This window comes from Argopecten irradians, chromosome 11 (genome assembly GCF_041381155.1).
Source record: "Argopecten irradians isolate NY chromosome 11, Ai_NY, whole genome shotgun sequence".
Taxonomy (NCBI): Eukaryota; Metazoa; Mollusca; class Bivalvia; order Pectinida; family Pectinidae; genus Argopecten; species Argopecten irradians.
The window spans coordinates 39,510,856-39,531,877 of NC_091144.1; the positions used below are offsets into that span (position 1 = coordinate 39,510,856).

General features: G+C 33.7%; 1 protein-coding gene across 1 annotated transcript; it reads left to right on the forward strand.

Annotated features, from left to right (window-relative positions):
- The first annotated feature begins 3,450 nt into the window (after positions 1–3,450).
- On the forward strand, positions 3,451–20,635 carry LOC138335536 (protein rolling stone-like). Its single transcript, XM_069284672.1, has 4 exons — positions 3,451–3,733; positions 17,496–17,724; positions 18,209–18,337; positions 20,066–20,635. The coding sequence occupies exons 1-4, from the start codon at positions 3,641–3,643 to the stop codon at positions 20,509–20,511; spliced, it is 897 nt and encodes a 298-aa protein (XP_069140773.1). The 5' UTR covers positions 3,451–3,640; the 3' UTR covers positions 20,512–20,635.
- Positions 20,636–21,022: the final 387 nt, after the last annotated feature.

Genomic DNA, 21,022 nt, shown 5'->3' on the forward strand with positions numbered 1-21,022 from the left:
TAATAAGACTTGTCATTTGTATCCCTTGACAGACCTATGTAAGACTATATTAGTCCCTTGCAGTTCAGGCCAAGATAGAATAAGTATAATACTATACCATAAACAAGCTTAATTTCGCCGCGTCTTAATTTCGTGTGTTCTTTTTTCTCCGTACCCATCAATTATAATTATGAAATTAGATAGCTAATATATTAATAGTAGCTATTAATTGAAAATAGTAAGGATTATATAGATTTCTACCTACGTGGGAACTTTTTTTTTTAAAAAATCACATAAAAAGTCTTTTTACAGTAGTCAAATATGCATAAAAGAAGTATTTTTCTCCTTAATCATAGATTCATTTGCAAAAACCACACATTTACAAGCTCAACAATGAGACATACTTCTATAATAAGCCTATATTTGCTAAGCTAGTACTAGTACTACAAGTGTAAGTGTGCTAAATAATCAACTACTTTTGATTATTTTGTACTTTTTATGGATTTGTCGCAGTAGTTACTATCACTGTTGGTATATCCACCTCGATACACCAGGGGGGTTACTATCACTGTCGTTATACCCGTATAAATATAACGACACTGATGGTAACCTATGGAATATCGATAACGGGGTTTGAAGTAATTCTGAGAAAGAGATGTATCTTTGATGATTTAATGTAGAGGTTTTTAATTTTCGTATAAATGCAAAGTCCAATCGTCGGTTATTATCCTATGGATCACAGAGTTGTTTAGACAATGTGGTTTTTGAGTATTACAAAGCTCATGCGTTGTACAACCAAGAAAACAACACAAGGAGAGAGTCATTTTCGGAAAATAAAAATTGCACTTATTAACATCAGCTTAATTAACACTCCACTGGGGACTAATTAAGGGATGTTGAATGAATCTGTCCTGATAAAGATTGAGAGAACGTTTACAGTAAGGTTATAACTAATTAAAAATATAGTGCTAACTAAGTGAGAAAGACAACCAAACAGTATAAATGGTGAGAATAAAATAAAAGTAAATGTAAAAGTCAAATCATTGCCAAAATGAAAATAAAATATACCAATAAATTGACATCAACCAATTGATTAATATTAACAGCTCAATCTAACAAATATTAATTTCTCTGCATGTAAGATTAAGTAGCTTTTGGGTTTAATCGTCCTCGATACTCAAGAGGTTACTATACTCAAGAGGTTACTATCACTGACGTTATACCCACCCCTGGAATTTCTCATAGTAAACCTGGAGGTAGTTCAGGAGAAAAAAAAGACCAACCACATAACTGCAGAGACTTCCTTTGAAGACAGAGAGCGACACCCAACTTCAAAGCAACAGTCAACCTCAGTGTACCGTTTGACAACAACAAAACATCATATTACTGTGTCTTCTGTTGCCTCCAGTATTATTGACATAGTCCAGGGGTGGATGTAACGTCAGTGATAGTAACCCCTGGAGTATCGAGGTTGAGGAGGTTTATATAAACACTAATTATTCAGTGATTCTCTCAAAATCAAATGTATCAAAATGTATCAATCTATATCTTTGAATATTTATAAGTACATGGTCTGATCTCTGACTAATCAATATTCAACTCTGACTAAAAAAACAACAGAAAATCGACCGCAAATACGAGGCAACCCATCTTTAAAACAATATTTTCTATAGATACATTAAGAAGCCAATCCATACACAAGAGGTCTATATGATATCGAAACTGTTTTAAGGACCACCGAAATCAGATCCAGGAAGCTATCGACCTATGAGCTTCACTCTACCATACCGGAAATTGGGAATACTTAAGAAAGATATTTCTGTCATGTCTAAATTGTCTCCGGCTAGGCGGCTTCAGATATAATTACTGGCTCACAATATTGACACAAAATGACTCGTTGATATACTGAATTGTTGATTTCTAAAAACACAACAAAACTGTTCAAAAGATTGAAAAAGCCATTAATTAATTAAAGCACGACGTCAAAATGAAAAGAATGTCCAAATTATGCCTGCTCATTTTCAATCAATCTCCGATGAGAGTATAGTTCCGTCTAAAAGAGGCACACATTATAGATCTTTTCACGACATAACCTAAGTCAGATATAGAACACTACCTATTAATTAGTCTAATTAGTGTAATAGTACCCTCGATATTCCAGGGGTTACTATCACTGTCACTCTATCAACCTTTAGAATATATAATTCTATAATTATGGAAAAGATTGTTCGAAATTCCACAGTTAACAAAATGGAGTATAATATACAGTAAACATTCGAATTTTCCAAATCTGAGCACAAGAGCAATTTGTAACAGGTTAGCAGAATAATGAAATGGAGTTTAATAATAGCTTTATTAACCATATATGGAAAATAGGTTAACACAATGTTTTAGCGGAGATATTTTGGCACGAAATGCGCTTAAATAAGATAACCGCTAAATCATGCCAGTTTACGGTACCTCCAAAAGATTGAAAGTAATTCAGCTTGTCATGGTGCTGATATAGATCTGGGAGAAGGAAGTGATGTTGAATACTGAACAACATTTGATGTTATTCAGTAGATTTCAAGAAGGCCTTCGATAAGGTTTGAGATCGCAAAAATTTCGAAAAACGTTGGGATAATGAAACCGGGTCATTTACTAGGTAGATGATTTTCTTCATTTGATTTAATGAAGTGGAGAATAAAAGTTAACGAACACTTGTCCTAAACCAACATATAGCAAACATGATATCCTTGAAACTGTTTCTATTTGTTAAGATTGGTTTTGTTGTAAGAAAACAAATGTTAGGGTTATAATTAGGTTTGCTGTGAGATAGTGGCTGTATAATAGAGTCAAACATCGGATTCGCAAATTGAAATTTGAAGGTCATATGTCGAGCTATGATTCCCGGAGAAAGATCTTATTTCATTTATATTAATTAAAGAAGGGGCACAATGCCAAACATACGTGTAGTTTAATCCTGCTGGCTTTATTTTTTATATATACCATGTATTGTATTGGAACTTTAAGCTATGATATGATAATTATGGAAGTAAGCAATATTTACCTCGATTTCTTTATCTAAAATTTACATATTAATGTTGACCATTAGCCAAATATAAGTTTTAAATTTCATTTCTATACCCTATAGGTTATGATTAGAGTTGATGTAAATGCTTACGCTATGACTGTTCTTGGTGTAAATGTTAACGCTATGATGTTTCGTGCTAAGATAGTGTTTATTGCATGCGATTGTGAATGATTATAATAAGACGGTTATTATGATTAGTACGATTAACTGCTTTGTGTTGCGGTCTTCAATATTTTAGACGGCGACTAGTTATAGGTTTTGTTGTTCAATATTGAATGCTTCAGGCAATGATTCTAGTTACTAATAAATTCTCATTGCTTGTGCTTTGTACGCTTGAATCAGTGATACACGAGACAACAGGGCCTGTCGCTGTATCGATCTGACTGTGTGGCGCTGGTGTGTGTAGTCGCTGTATTCACTAGACGGTATATAATATCACAACCAGGACCACAGCCTCTCTGCCTGACAGGAAAGACTCCCATATGTGTTGGGCGATGTTGTCGTTGACAAAATGAAGTGGAAGATTTTTGTTGTTGTTCTCTTTGAGGAATTGTAGAGCCTGTGGAAGCTGTTGTCAACCTGACTAAAATGGAGTCTTGTGCTGAAAGTCTGGTCCAAGAGTTCCGACCAGAAAGTCTCGGCCTGGACTATGACAACCCCTCAGACTTTGTCAGACCGCAGGTAGGCTTTTCCCGTGGGAGGTGAACCATATAGTTCATAATATATAACAAGCTGCTTTTTGTGGTGTACATCCTGGTTGCGTTACGTAACATAATAACAGTTACTCTCTGTAGTTATTTTATCAGGAGCTTGAATTGTGTCTCACAACATTGAATATATAACCAAATTATGCTATGATTGACACAACTGATTTTATATATATTTTAGAAGCATTTTTTATGAACATTGTCAATAATGTTTATAAGCTATCTGTAATGTTATATAAACATGGATGGATGTCCCACCAGATCGATCGATAGGGGTTTCGGCTGATGTTACGTACTTAATGCTTAACACATCACGCCAAGTTGATAGGATTTTTAAGCATGATCCTTTTTCTAATTTAATATTTTTATAGAACCAAATAAAGAGTGTTATTGATAGAGGATGAAAATGTAGTTTGTGTGTTAGGAGATGAAAATATGAAAATGTAGTTGGTGACGTAGTTTTTTTGGTTAAAGATGAAAATGCAGTTTGTGACGTAGCTTATTTGGTAGAAAAATGAAAATGTCATCCGTGACGTACTTTGTTTGATAGGAAACGAAAATGTAGTTTGTGACGTAGTATGTCTCAAAGAAGATTAAAATAAAGTTTGTGTCGAAGATAATGTTTTAAAAGATGAAAATACAGTTTGTGACGTAGTTTGTTTGGCAGAAGATGGAAGTTTGTGACATAATATATGATACTTGAGATATAGAAATATTAATGTCAACTGTATAATGAAGAGATCAATATGCCAACAGTATTGTCTTTCCACCACATGATATTTACATTGAATGTATTGATCAAAGTGACCTTTGTCGCGCTTTGTGGTGTAGAATATTAATGGTGCAGATATTACTAACAGTGTTAAAACAAAGCGGCGAACACAATCCTATATGACGATAAGCACTTTCATTTGCGGATCAAAGACACAAACCTCTCATCCATCTGACCGCGGTATCGCGATTACTTACAAAATTCCCATACATATTATCAGCCTTGTCAAACCTGGCCTTCTGTAAAACCTTAAACATAAATCGACACCTCTCTGTTTGAATAGGTTGAGTGTAGCATGTGTATGACATTTACTTGACATCTGTAAAAGATGCCCCACCGCCGACAGAGCATAAACGATACTTACCAATTTAACAATAATTGGTGTTTAAATGTGTGTGTATATATGTCTAATTAACACAAAAATAATATAAGATATTTTGCTTTTGATTCAGGCGCAATCAGTATTTCATTCCATATAGGACTTTGTATCGTGGATTTTTTTTGGGTGCAATGAATTATTTTTAATATTTTTATACTGAAGTAAAACAAGAAGCTCAAACTTTTCAATGGTGGTAATGGTGTAAAGAAGTAACTTTTTTAACTGAAGAAAATACTCATTCTTCTACCATGCAATTTGTCAGCGGCGGAGCATTTTCAATTTCGTATCCATATACATATTTTTTATAATTAACACTATGAATAGATATTCTATTTATTGAACTAAAATCCGGGTAAACTATAAAAATTTGATTTTCTTCCACACATTGACAAAGTGGTATGAGAAACTGTAACACGAGTGTGTTCCTTTGATATCTAGTGGTAAAGTTACCTGAGTTTTAAACTGACACTTTGGACATCCCACTACATGTATAGTGATATATATGTGATATCTTTAACGAAGACTATCATTGATTTCGCGGGATAGGGTTGACTAACATTCCCGCCCCCCGATTATTTTCCTACACACAGCTGTGATATCTATGTCGCTGTACCATTGAGTCATCAGCCGAGTCCATCCGTCACTGGACGTTTCTACGCCCACCTCGGAAAATCCTTGAGATGGTGGGTCAATCATAGGCGACCAGTCTCGTTTCCTGAATGGTCTGGCTTCCAGCAGCTTCTATTCCCATCAAACAGGTTCGTGCTGCTGCTGGTGCCATGTTGTTGATGGTCTGATTTCGTGTTCTTTCCTGGACACCAAGAGTGCCAAATATTTTCCTGCTTCCAGCTTTTCGAACTTCTATCGAAAAGCGTCAGTTCCCATAACCTTCTATTCCCTCCCTCATAGTAACCTAGATAGTTGAATCCATCCCTGAGGCCCAGCCACACACTAGATCTCTATTCTACCGTAACGCTTTATTTATTTTTTTGCCTAATAGACAATTAGTGGTGTGATGTGTGTCCATTCTGGTTCGCAGTAGTCTAATTGATTTAATAGTCATATTGTTAGATCCGATAAAGACTTAACCATTATTTAATATCTTTTGGGTTTATGAAGTCACTGACTAAAAATGGAGAGACATTCTTCATACATAAATCAGATATTATTTGGGCATAAATTTCTGTGATTTTACTTACTTTTACAATAAATCAAATTGAGTTGTGGCGCATTGATATCTTATCCAATAATTCAGTTTGGCCAATGACTGTGTCGCTTTTCAAATATCTCGCAAAAACGTTCTGTATATAGGACATTATAATACTTGACATACAATTCTTTCGGCCTATGGAAAAATAACTTCAATGATCTAACCAATAGAAATGAGTGTGAAATGTGAAATTAAATTATTTAAGAATAATTCTAAGAACCAACTTTTTAATCACTTAATTCCCATTAACCATTATTGCATTAAAACCTCATTATATGGTTGTTAAGATCGTGATGAAGACGTAATTTATACTTTATATCAGAATAATATCAGAATATATCACCGAAAACCAACAGATTTAACATAATTACCATGTAGCCTGCAGTGCCTGTTACTGATTTAGGAGATTTACTTTTATGTTAAATGTTTATCTGTTATTCATAAATTCATTATTAGATGTTTATATAGGATCGGTTTGGATATGGCTGAGATAGAACTTGTGTGAAGCCAAATCCTATTGCTTTTTGTATTTTTTTTTAAAAATTCAAAGTCACTGTCACAGGTGACTAACTTGGTTCACAGTCACTTTGGTCATACATGACTAACTCTGGTCAGAAACCAGTCCTAAAATTTAATTCCATACAGGCCAATGAAGAGAAGTTTTTGATATCTTATTCAGCACCAAAAGTTACAATCATTCTGAGAATAACATTTTGGGGTTTTATTTCACAAAGACAAATAACTTTTCGCAACATTGCGTCTATTGGATAACACTGTCAAACAAGACCACAAACAATGGTCTTAAACCTCAAATTTACAGTCTTATCAGTAATTTTAAAGTTACTTCTTTTAAATCATGTTCACACTTAAATCATAAGAACAAGGCATATGTATAAAGTCTGTATGGTAACTAACGTGTATCGAATGTTATTAACGTCATTAATCTTTGCCGTTGGCGTTAAATGTTTGCTAAACATTATTTAAAAAATTGTGGTTTTCAAAATTAATTTTTGTGAAGAAAAAGACAAAAATTAAAGATACATGTAGCTTTAACATGTAAATTAAAGTTATATATGGACATGTATCGTTTACAGGTCCTGGCTCCAATTTGTGCACAAAGTGCAGACTCAAAACTCCTTATTTAACCTATATGAAAATAAAATGATTAATTCAGTTGTTTTTATATAAGTTTTTTTCGAGAAATCTGGGCCTTATCATGCTTACACTTAGCCAATCACAGATGATGTCATAAAAAAGTAGCATCACATTTGGTTGGCTGGGAAAACCAGTTTGAGTCTGTTGAGTATAATTTGGTGTCGAAGTGCCAGAGAAAATAGTTCCATCCAAGGCGGAAGCTGCTTGAAAAAAATTCCCTGATTTTATTCTATGATCAAGATATCAATACGTAACTTCCATTTTAAAATACCACATTTTAATCATTTTTCCGATAAGGGAATTAAACCCAGTAGCTTATTATTGAAGGAATTTTATGGTCAACATCTGTATTAACCAAAGGATCAAATGCGTTTTGCGAACCCAATTGATAATGAGAATCAACACACGCCTTCCTGCAAAGAAAATTCCGATGTAAAATCGAAATTCCATCTTATCGGCACCTTAATGAATCCTTTTACTGACAGGCGAAAATACCAGGAATGCACGCGGGGAACTGTTTAAGGACCGTTAAACTTAATTATCACCATGGTGATTATTTTAGAAATCCACGTGGAGCTGGATTCACAATTTAATCATTAATATTCATTCACCAATTGGGAATTGTACTATCAGTCATTGTGCGCGAACAATGTGTGAACATACGCATGGTTAATCAATTAATGTGTGTAAATGTTGAATTATTAATGGCATTTCAGTGTATGGAATATATTTTCGTATTACCATACATATTGATGCATTAATATTAGCAATATTCATTTTTGATTTTCAAAAATCTATTTCTATTCTATGAATTTCTTCAATACTAAATTCGGGTTTTGGACATTCATTGGCTGTTTTCAGTTCGAAATTGTTTAAAAAACGATATTTACCGTCGAACTATCAATGAATAATAAAATGTCGTTTGATAATAGATTAAATAAATTACTCTTGTAACGAAACCTACTCATTAGCTTGAAATATGTCATCATATCATAACGTAAAAATGGCGTTACCATTTGTAGCGCCGCTTCTGATTGGCTGATACAACCGTGTAAAGATTTCATTGAAAAAGAGTTTATGTTTTAATTGAAACAGGTCGAAGACAAGATTACACGGTAAAAATTTGGAATGAAATTATAGACCACTTTATTGTCTATGATTTGCTGAAAAAAATCCGCCGAAATCATTTCATTAAAAAACCAGTATATCAAGAAATTTTAGAATTTTACATTAATTATCGGGATTAAATTGAATAGATTTCTTTACTTATGAAGCTATAACATAACAATCTAGTGCAATCTTTAAATTCCTTTCGCGGTTTGATTAGAGTAGTCTTTTTCCTCTATTACATCATCAAAAATAAAAAGATGTTAAGGTAAATCCTTAAATATATAATTATTAGTACCTAACTGGTCGTCATTGGATAGTGAACCTAAACATCTGTTGTACTGAAAAGATGACGTCACTTTTCAGCTTTACACAACACCTTGCGTTCATAGATAAACATATACGACAGAAGTCTCGTGATGCGAGTGTATTTATAATCCGATTATGGTCTGCCGGTTTACGTGTTTAAAACATCGTCAAAGTTGTAAAATGCTCCTTAAGATATCACGGATTCCTTTTTGTTCAATCTACTCTTGTCGTTAATTGCTGTTGCTTCAAGTCCTCTTCACCCTGGATAAAGACTCTTTCCACGACCTCCAAGACCCTTGTGTAGACAGTGCACGATTTGAACGATTTTTTAAGTCATACCGCAATTTTTGTCCAGCGTGAAGGGGATTACAAATAACTTTCTCATTCCATCGGTTCAAAGTTCATCAAAAGCATTTAATATGTCGAATTGGTTGATCCTATTAACAGCCATTGTCATTTAAGGACGATCTTCCATGAGTGTGATATGTTGTTTTAATGTCTGTATATTTTGGGAGGCTGCGGTATATTCCTGTTGTGTCTCGTTCCTGTCGCGGAAACATCTGCCAGTCTCATAGTGCTATCTCACTGAAGCATGTAAAATCGCAACTTGAGATCTCAGTATGAAATTTCCTATGTCTGCGAGACCGCCGTAGCAAGAGGGGCAGTTGAAGATAAACTTGAAAGCATAAAATGGCAACAGTTAAGACAAAGCAGAAGAAATAACTAAAGGATATAAGAAATATCGAGCTCGTGAATGACGTTTGGAAAATGTCACATTGACATTTATCAGAGCCGATGCCTATCATAAAGAGATCGAGTTATATTTGGAATCGTATCCAATACTAGTAAAATAAGATAATCATCATCGTCATCACGTAAATCAGTCAACATTCTTTAATGTTTCTGATCGTAGGCGGCAAGGCAACTGCAAGTAGTCCATGTTTATAGATTAGTCTAGTGGAAACCAATCTGTCGTTCTAATCGTCAAAAAATCTATCGCAATGATGATACAAGTTTTTTTTCTAATGGCTTATATTAATAGGAAAGGAATAATATTTCTGTTGGTTATATAATATGCCTACTGTATCATGAGTGTTTGCTGTATGAGCTGATATTATAGTAAGTAACATGGGTTATTAGCTAGTTATGTCAACCCGAAACAAGGACAATAGTTATACGATATCATGGGGATTTCCTGTAAAGCTAATTGCATTGTTAGTAGAGTAGTGATATAGTGTCTGTACATAATGCTTAATTAGGCGTTAAAATCATGTAGTTGTTATTGATCACGGTCCTACATGGAATGTAACAAAATGTCACTCGAGGGAACATTATAAAACTCGCTACCACCAATGTATAAACAAGTTTTGAAGATTCTGTTTCCTGTGCGAGAATACTCAGGTTAATTCCCCTTTTTTCCTTCTTGACTTTTACATCAATGAACCTATGTCCCTTTTTGTCACCGTGTGGCATTGCTGCTATATTGAACTAAAGTCGTCTCTCGTTACCATTCATCATTGAAACATTCTGTTTCACATAGACTTGACTTGTCGTTATCTGTATATCACAGTTTCTGCATCACTATTACTATTGAAAAAAATCACATAAAATATGATGAAAGGAAATACCTTTGTATTAGCTTGTTTCACATAATTACATTTCGTAATTTATGTATGAGTTTCTGTAGCCCTTATACTTCCCTAAATCACAAAAAAAATCATAAAAAGCATTTCTCCAAAAGTATCATTTCCCCAAAATGTTAAGATTGCTACCTACAATATACCATTATTTATATGTAAGCAGTCATAGAGGAGTTTCAGATAAGTCTGTATACAAAAGCTTGCGTACTTGTTCTTGAAGTTCATTTCAAAGAATAAAATATTTAGAATTGAATGGCAGAGAATACTAACGACTTATTTAGTGTTCAATTGATGTTTAACAGTTTTCTTCTCGTATACGCATAACCTGTGAACTTTACGCACCCAAAAGAAAACTTAATATGCGAGATGTGGTGGTGCAGCTGTATTAATAAATCATACGTTTCATGTTCGGGGCACACGGCTCGTTTGATTACAAGTACATTTCAGACTTCAATCCATAGCTCCTCGTGCGTGGAATACCAGAAAAAGTGTAACAATTTTAATTTGTTCACAATTAGATTCTCCAATTCTACCTTGAGAAAGGGCTATGGTTATAACTGGTAATAGAACTTTATTATTTGGTCTTGTTTCGATTTCATATGCATTGAGCCGAGTAGCACATATTTACACTAAGCAAAAAAAAAAGTTTCATTTGTCAAAAAAAAAAACCCAACTCTTTTCCTGTCTTTCACTTTCATGTTACCTTATCTACGATACCGTATCCTGTCTTCTCGCTATCTCCTTTTTGTTTCACTATGGAATTTAATATGTTGCCTCCATACTTACAAATATCCGCAGGACCTCCTTTCAATATTCTTATTCTTATTGTCTTACAAACTCTCACTCTTTACTTTCTCTCTTTCTTTCTTTCTCGGTCTTTCCCGACCCGTCTAAGCCATGCAAGTAATGGAATTACGAACACTCTATCATTACCTATTATTGTATATATGGCAACTTGTTTGGTTAAAAATAGATAGAAAATATAATAGAACAAAAATGTACCATATCGCATCTCGATCATAACAAAGCTGTTACTAAAATGTATATTGTTTCTGACACTGTTTTATTTTTTCACTGGCAATTTTTTTTAATAAGATGAAAAGGGAAGAAGTGTTCTAGATTTTGTAAGATATTTATAAATTATTAGTTTATGAATGACTTGATACATGTTTTATTGCAGTTTATAGAATAATATACTCATTGTTATTCCGTGCAGAATTTCCATACAATTATCAATTGATGTTTCATATCACTCTGAGATAAGACGATTTTAGTCCTAAAATACATTGTACACTCTTCTGTTTTATTTTGTTGGGATTCTGTGTTGTATCTGAACACATTGACTCGCACGAGTTGTCGATATAAAACTTTGACACCTTCGCGCCCGCTACTTTTTAAATATCTTCAGTTGGCCATGGTAGGTGATACATTCTCACATGTTTTTGGCGACATGCTTTAGTGAGATAGCATAAATCAATACGAATGTAGCGCATCCACCAAAACATGCTAACTTCAACACAACCAAAACTGCCATCGCCAATGTTTGGTTGCTTTTTCAATCACGACATTTCATTTTTACTGTTTCGTAATGTGTTTCTAATGTGTTTATATATCACGAGACTTTACATGTCTTTGCGTCTTAATATCCTGGTTGTCTCAAAAATCTGACAGATTTGTCCACAAACACACCTGTTGTTTTTGTGTAACAAAAGCCCCGAGGTTGGTCGATTTAAGAGACAGGTTTGCGGTAGATCGATACACATACACTCAGAGCCGAGTTAAGCTGTATGAAATACGTAGGTAAAGTGTGTTCATCATACATCAGCAACATCTGCGCCAACTATTTCAGATATGTAATACGTTTTGTCAATAACCAATTTTTAAGATCTGTAGTTTTTATTTTCCTTTTTTGATAAAAACATTTAGAATCTCAAATAAGTGGATATGTAAAATGATATTAATATTAAAACTAGATCATTCAATCGTGTTTGTTACAGACATTTGCAATGGCTTACAAAATTTTGTTATCATCTCAACGAAACACTTGACGTTGTCGTTTGTAACGGCGTCTCTGTTTGGCTGAAACAACAGCGCAATGATTTAATAGAAAATAAGTCCCGCATAAGAAAATTAAAATTCCACAGGACTAGATTAAATTATAGATATTTACTGTTATAAACCGTTTGGCAATTAATCAAAAGTACACTGATCTATTTCAAGTTAATCCTTTTCCATGACTCAACGTCATCTATGTGTTTGAAACATTTTTTGCGGAAATGCATTTTCGTGATCACTTATTGCTCGCGAAATTTAACTGCCGATATGAAGATATTGATATTATATCAATTACATAGTATAAGATTATATTTACCATGTTTATTATAAGTTATATCTACTAAAGGATGAACTTCAATAATTGTTTTATGTTCTGGAGATGTGCCACACAAAATAAGCATGCTTTGGATTAATGATGAGAACACAGGCTTTTGGCTCTATAGACATTTATGTATAATCCTGTGTCCTTGACACAGTATTACACATATATATAGAGAGAAATGTCTATAGAGCCAAACGCCTGTTGATGAGGGTACACTTCGCAACATAAAACAACATGTTCATATTAATGCTAATTATTCAATCTACTATAGACAATCTCTTTGAAATTCCAAATTCATCGAGGGACTCTTTTCCCATGTAATCATTACCTCGTTGCATCAGAAAATCAGTAGACTCGTTACAAACATTTTATTTTTCTTAATGAACCGATAATGTCAATTTCCAAGCCAATAAAAATGCTCGTTACAAGCAAGGCTTAATTATAACATCATAATTTACATATTCGTGCATAATGAATACATTTATTGTATGTAAGTTTGTTTTAATGCATACATACGTTTTTGCATGAATGTATCAATATACAATATGTATATATGTATGCATGTGTGTGTGTGTATATGAATCTATTTTTGTATTCTGTATACAATGTGTTGATAGAAAATCACAATAAACTTATGAGTATATTACAATAGTGTTACATATATTATATATGATATTTACGACATGGCTGTATAACATAGCAGGCCTGTGATAAATTACGTGCGCCATTACGGCTGTTCATTTCTCAATTATAAGGGCATAATATGTGTGTTCACATATAGAAGAATCAATATGGTTCATTCCCACGTAACTATACCAGCATAGTTATCATTATATCATAAAACTCAAACACTGCACATAGATATTTCATATATATCTTTTCATTTAACAGTTGCAAATGAATATTTCATAAATATATATCTCTTTTCACTTAACACTGCAAATGAATATTTCATATATATCTTTTCATTTAACACTGCACATGAATATTCCATAAATATCTTTTCATTTAACACTGCACATAAATATTTCATAAATATCTTTCTTTATACATATATAGTTTTAAAGTATCCAGGATAATTCTTTTTAATAACAAAAATTGTCTTCAGTTCTAAAATCATTTAGGAAATATAAAGGTTCTGTAGTTTCTAAACAATAGATTCATATTCATCAGACCTCGCTAGTAGGGGTATCCCAAACCTTTGGAAAACGTTAATACGCCGTTCGTCTTGAGAGATTGTTTAAATTAGTTCTAAAGGTCCACGAATATTAATTATTGTTTCAAAAGACTTTCTTTTTGATACATTTCCTTTCCAACGATTGATCCCAGATATGTTTTTTTTTATAAACGTTAGTTTTCATGGAAATATGCATGTTAATCTTTTTATGACCAACTGTGTATCTTATATGCGCTGTAAATGTGATTCAAAACGCATCAAAATATGTGATTTATATCTAGAACGTATCAAACTGAGCGACGTCATAAACACACTGATTCTATCTATTCCCATTTGATGTCAAGCTTCGTTTCTGAAATATCTTCAGTTCATTACAAAAGTTTGTCTACACATATATCATATATATTATTTTCCACATACCTTCATAATAATGATAATAACCTGTAAAGTTGCCTTTGATAATAATCATGTCACGTTCTTCAACAATCGCTCGCTTCGGTGATCACTATTCATCACTGTGTAGCTAAAGTGCATGTGTGTATTTGCGCTCAAACATTTTATTCCAATATACCATTTATGTGTTTAGTGTTTAATTCACACCAAACATATCGAGTTTCTCCAAGTATAAGTTATTGAAATCATTATCTGTCTAATATTTTTGCAAACTTAAGGCCCACTACCTTTCCGAAGCAAAAACTAAAAGTTTCCTATAAAGAATAATAACATAAGAAAAAAGATTTCCTACGTACTATAGGGAAAAGGTTGTGTATTGCATGAATAACTTAATAAAAAATAAGTTATATAACGTATTGTGATATTCATAGTATTAACGGATTTTGCAATCTCACCTTTGGCATTTCTCATTTCAATGACCAGTTAGAAGTAGTTGTGGTCATCTTTTTACAAATATCATTGAAAATAACGTTCATTCCTGACGCCATTCTAATAATTTTAGGAGACACAAATCAAAAATGCTTCATTTCTAAGCAGAAGTATCCAATATAGAGCATTATGCTTTGTACAGAAAACTCCATCGATACATATAACGATTTCTAATATTCAGTACGAATACTTATAAAACATCCAAAAATACTTAAAGGATATGAAGTTCACATTGACCGTTCAGTACAGAAGACATATTAAATATGACAATCACAGAGGCTCCATTGCAAGAATTACATAAAATAAAAAATGAAGTATCGATAATATATAAAAAGTCTTTCTATTTTTCATGAATAATCGATAATTTTTTTTTTTATTTTGTAAGATTTCTCGCAATTGCCTGTGTAACAATGTTCATTTTAATCCTCATTACCATCACCGTCTCATAACATGCTGACAGCTTTCACAAAGCGCATAACGATAACAAACTAGTATATATACAGTTACTATACTTACGTGAGCACACGCATGCTCTAGACGTTTGGTATATACCTGCATGTAGACATCCACATTCTATTAGTGTTAAGCTACCAGCTTGGTAATTTTACTAATCCATTGATTCTCATTGTAAGCGTTTTCGACGTTCTGGTTCTAGTTGCTTGTGCGTGTGTGGAATAGAAGAGAAAGAGGGGCATCTTTGTTCATATTTCTGAAAAAATATATCTAGACAAACCTCTAAATTGTGATCAACACCTTTGATTTTGTCAAATCTGGTCTAAAAATCAAGACATGTACATTTATCCAAGTTTGAATCGGACCAATAATATGATGAAAATTGTCATAGGCATAGTCGACCTTTTTGGTTTTATTTACTTCCTTGTTAAAATAAAAAAAAATGAGTGATAGGTTGTTGTGAAAGCTGTCTTGCCTAGAGAAATTCTTGTCGCCAAAATCTGTTTTCAATGGACTGCTTAGATGCACTGCTGGTAGAATGTCACGTGACCTCGGAAAGTCGGCTGGTGATAAAATCGATAATTGCAATACACAGGGAGACTTGCTGCACGACACGAATGGTTCAGTCAGCGTGGTGAAAGTAACATCTGTTCTATATGGATCAATTATTCTTGCCTTTATTGATATCCAGTGATTGTACCTTTCTGTGACTGTCCATTTCCGATTTTTTTAATGCAAAGCAATGCATTAAATCTTTTTTACACTGTAACAAATTGTCTGTAGCCAAGCCGAACAATTGTCAATCGTGTATGCAATGTAACATTCTCAGTTCCATGGAATGCAGACATTAAAGTCCTAGAAAATCAAGCTGATGTAGGCAACAAAATAATACCTTTGGTCATGGCTTCATGTCTCTATGGGCACTCTACTTGGTAACGTAACTGGTCGGTGGAAGGCCTTATAGATTCTCTCACATCACTTACATCATAAAACTTTTGTTGCCGTAAAATGTCTATCAACGAAATATACCAAAGACAATTCCTTTCGAACCATATTGAATTAAGTAATCATTTAAATCGACTTCTTGGATTCTGCTATTCAAATGATGTAATTATATTATTTTCATGGACTCCATTTATATACTTGAAAATGCCCCATTACTTAATATCATACAAAGCTTTCTCCTGGGTTCTACAGCCGCACACATTTACCAAAGCCAATTTCCTCTCATCTTTGACAAATGTTGGTTTCTACAAATAGAAAACCCAGTAGAAGAAAGCATTCTTACCAGGACGATAAACATGCATCAATGAAACTAACATCCATGTATGTGTTACATATCACAGGCACCTGGCACGATTTTTTAACCAACAGTATACATACATATATATATATGGGACAAGAAAGTAATAACCGTGTGGACAAAACAAAATTGTCAAATTTTCGAAGCGATCTGCCCCTTTGTCAAGACAAACAAAACGAACACGATTACATAATAGGATACGAACAGTAATGCGGGACAAAGTAGACAAATATTAAACTATACAGCACAATGGAGCGTAATTTACCCTTCAGCAAGTGGCAGCTTGGTATCATTGATACTATAATATATATATCTATGTATACTATTGGTCAAAATAATTCGTGCCAGGTCCCTGTGGTACATTATCCATAGACTCTGTTTGCTGGTATATACTGTAAACCAACTTACTTTCGCGAGCAATTTAATTTCATGGATTTCGCGGACGATCAGAAATCGCAAAAAATTAATCCCCACAAATATTTTTCAAGCACAAGTACAGTCGAATTATTTGATTTTTTTTAAAAGGAAAAATAAAGTCGTTTTTAAAAAAAACCCGTGAAACATGAAAAACGCATAATTAAATCGCCCCGAAAAAGCCGTAAAGGATGAAAATGCAAAAGTATATCACCGTGAAAAAGTCGTGAAGCACGAAAATGCAAAAAATATATTGCCATGAAAAAGGCATGAATCATGAGAAAGCAAAATTAAATTCCCGTGAAAAGTCGCGAAACATAAAAAATGCTAAATTATATAACTACGAAAATGTCGTGAATTATGAGAAATGCAAAATTAAATTGCCATGAAAAAGCCGTGAAGCATGAAAAAGCAAAATTATATCACCGTGAAAAAGTCGTTAAACACGAAAAATGTTTAATTTAATCGCCATGATTATGCCGTGAAGCCTGAAAAACGCAAAATTGAATCGCCACGAAAATAAGTAGGTCTACAGTTTATTTCTTTTATTTTTTTCAGTGGCCTATCAACCAGAAGATCTATGTGGCGTACAGACTGATAGTAGCCCTCGGGATGGTGGGTTGGATAATCACTGATGTTATGTACGAGACGGAAGTCTTCTACAGCGACAGGAGATGGCTTTACCTCATTTACGCCACCAACTGGAGCTTCGTCCTTCTGGGGCTAACCGCCATTGTGCAAGCTATTTGCGTGACTTTCTACTCCATTCGGACGAAATGGACTCTAGGTTTGTATGGCCACTTCATTATATGCATCATAGAAAAGGAGGAAATGGTAAAACTTTTATGTCTGGGAGATTGTGCTTGGCCTAAATGATTCAAACAAAGACATTCACTTCATCTATTATCGCTTAAAGTAATGTACATTTTAGCCTTGTGTAATTACATATACATATACCAATAATTTTGGAAGAATATACCCTGTAGTACCCTTTCGTACTGTTGTCGTTTGCTCAGGAAAGATGTAACGTTACGACAATAAAAACGACGTAACAAGCAATACCTATCGACAAGGACAGATATCTCTGTATTATCACAGGAGTTTGACGTTCTGTCAGTAATATATAGTATATGTATACAATGTATATAAAAAATACCCCTATATACTACATAAATATATATATATATTATAACTTATTGACAGAACGTCAAAATCCTGTGACATCATGCAAAGAAATTGGCACGTTAATAATCTATGTATTTTTGTTGTAGATCGACAAACTTTTGAGAGAATGCCTCGATCTCTGAAGCTCCAGTGGAGTTTGATGAACCTGAGCTACAATTCAGCGGTTGTGGTGACCATATCTTACTGGGGATTTCTCACCTTCCTCGATACTTCCGGTACGTAAAGTGTGTTTGTTTGATTTCAAATTAACAAGTAAAGATGGGTTCCTGCGCATTTGCGCTCCAATTTTGGTTTACCACAAATATATTTCATTGTCATTTGTATATTTCAAGAAATACATGTGTCTGATATTTCCTGTGTTGTTTGAGCTTTGCGTTCATATCGGTTTGTAAGGTAACTTGCAGTAAAATTACTTAATTATCTCTCTTTTAGCTCACCTGCATTAAGAGCAAGTGAACTTATGCCGTTCATCCGGAGTCAATTTTCTTTTTGACTTTTTGTCAATAACTAAGATGCCTACATACTTTATATCAGACCTGTAGCATGCTAGAATGAAGGGCTACCAATTTTGTTCAAGTGGTGACATCAGCCTTCATTCAAGATCGCAGGGGTCAAATACATCTAGACTGAAATCTTTAAACGATTTGTCAGTAACTAAGAGGCCCGTAGTCCTGATATTGGGCATGTGGTATGCTGGGACAAAGATCTATCGAATTTGCTCAATTTAGTTACATTGGCTTTCGATTAAAGTTGCAGGGGTCAAATAGGCTAAAATCATAACATCTTCGATCTTCAATACTCTGAGGCCTTGAGACCCGTTATTGGGCTTATGGAAAGCTGGAATGAAGGGCTACCATTTTTTTTAATGAATTACCTTTATTCAAGGACTAAGGGTTCAAAAATGCTAATTTTAAATAGCTTTTTGTCGATAACTAGGCTGTCTAGAGACGTGCTATTGGGCAAGTGACATGCTGGTATGAAGGGCTTCCAAGAAGAAGTTTGATGAAAGATATCACCACCTTCACTTCCATTCAAGGTCACAAAATTAAACAGGCCAAAATCTTTAAATGACTTCCTGTTAATAACTAAAAGCCTAGTCTCATGGGACTGTAATATACTTGGAATGAAGGACTACCAAGTTTGTTTAATTAAACAACCTTAACCTTCATTTAAGGTCACATGGGTCAAATAGTCTAAAATCTGTAAATTACTTTTTGGACAAACAATTTGTTTGTTTAACAAGTGAGATTAAGCATCACAAGTGAGATTAAGCATCATTTAAAGCTACCCGGGTCAATAATATAGAAAAATACTAATTGATTCATTCAAGCCCTTAGTATGCAGCATGATTAAATTACTAAGTTTCATAATTCTGATTTATACAACCCAAGAAAAATGAAATTGAAAAAGAGAATTAAGCTCAATTTTACATGATATTTCCTATAATATACGCTTTTTTTAAATTTGCTTTTTCATTATCCTTTCACTATAATTGTTTTTAAATAATGATCACACCAGTGCCGAGTTGTTAAAAGATTTTTTTTGTTTTTTGTTATTATATCTTTTATAAAATGGGCAAATAGGTGAAAATCCTGTGAAGTTAGTTTTTTTACAGATATACTTTCACCTTGATTTGAAAATTATCATTAAACTATAATTAACCTAATCACCTTTTGAACAAATAGGCATTGAATTATGTTTTTTCCCTTAAGTCAGGTTTGGTGATTTTCTGACAAAGTTATTACCCTCTCTCATTGATTCATAAACAGACAAAGGAAGATCATTAACATATTTAACTACCCCTGACAATTTATAATGCACTGGTCCAGCCTTTGAATTGGCAGAGTTCAAGTATGTCTTCAGGGGTGAATGAGTAAATTTTCATTTAGTTTGTCCTGTAGATGAAGACTGTGTTAAATAATAACTTACTATTGTGTCCCCAGAAATCCTGATGTCCGATATGAGTCGCCTGAAGCACACCCTGAATACCACCTTTGTTGTCTTAGACCTTCTCATCAGCGCTGCCCCAATGCGTATCCTCCATATGTTGTTTGCCATCATGCTCGGTTCAATCTACTCACTCTTCAACGCCATCTACTTCCTGAACGACGGCACCATCCTGGAAGGACGCCATTACGCATATAACGTGCTGAACTGGAAGAATCCCGCGGAGGCCATCGTTACATGTGTTCTGTGTATCGTCCAGGCGATTCTGAGTCAATTCATTCTGTACGAAATTTATAAACTAAGGTCATGGATATTCAGAAAGACATATTTCGAAATGGCCGTGAGTCGGGACGGCTCGGAGATGCAGAGTATCATGGCCGACAGTCCTAAATACATGACACTCGACGAGAAGAGAGAAGCTGAAGAGCGAATGGCACACTGATGGCAGATTATTATTATTGATGACGACAAATCTATATTAAAATATTCAATTAGATAGATATATTCATTATACTTACTCATTCTGAGAAACCTGTTTTAATCAATAAACAGATATTTAATTATTAACGAAAGCTTTTAGTTATATTACTTTTAGAGAAATTCACACTGTTTTCAAGACAAAACATTAAAGATGCTCCACCGCTGACAAATGACATTTTTTCACTATCAAAAACACGAGCAGATGATTTAGTATTTTTCTTCAGTTACAAAAGTTACATACTTTACACCATTACCACCATTGAAAAGTTTGAGCTTCTAATTTCACTTAAAGTTTAAGTTACAAAAAATAATTAATTGCATCCCGAAAAAATTCCGTGGCACTATATCCTATATGGAATTAAGTACTGATTGCGCATGTACCAAAGACAAAATACATTATTTTATAATATTTCTTGTGTTAATTAAACTTATATATACACGATTAAACACCAATTATTGTTCAAGTGATTAAT

Bases quoted from the DNA above. Each gene is read 5' to 3' on its own strand.
- LOC138335536 (XM_069284672.1), top strand. From the start codon at position 3,641: ATGGAGTCTTGTGCTGAAAGTCTGGTCCAAGAGTTCCGACCAGAAAGT. The intron at 17,725-18,208 runs GTTTGTATGGCC...TTTTTGTTGTAG, and splicing joins TCGGACGAAATGGACTCTAG to ATCGACAAACTTTTGAGAGA. The intron at 18,338-20,065 runs GTACGTAAAGTG...TTGTGTCCCCAG, and splicing joins CACCTTCCTCGATACTTCCG to AAATCCTGATGTCCGATATG.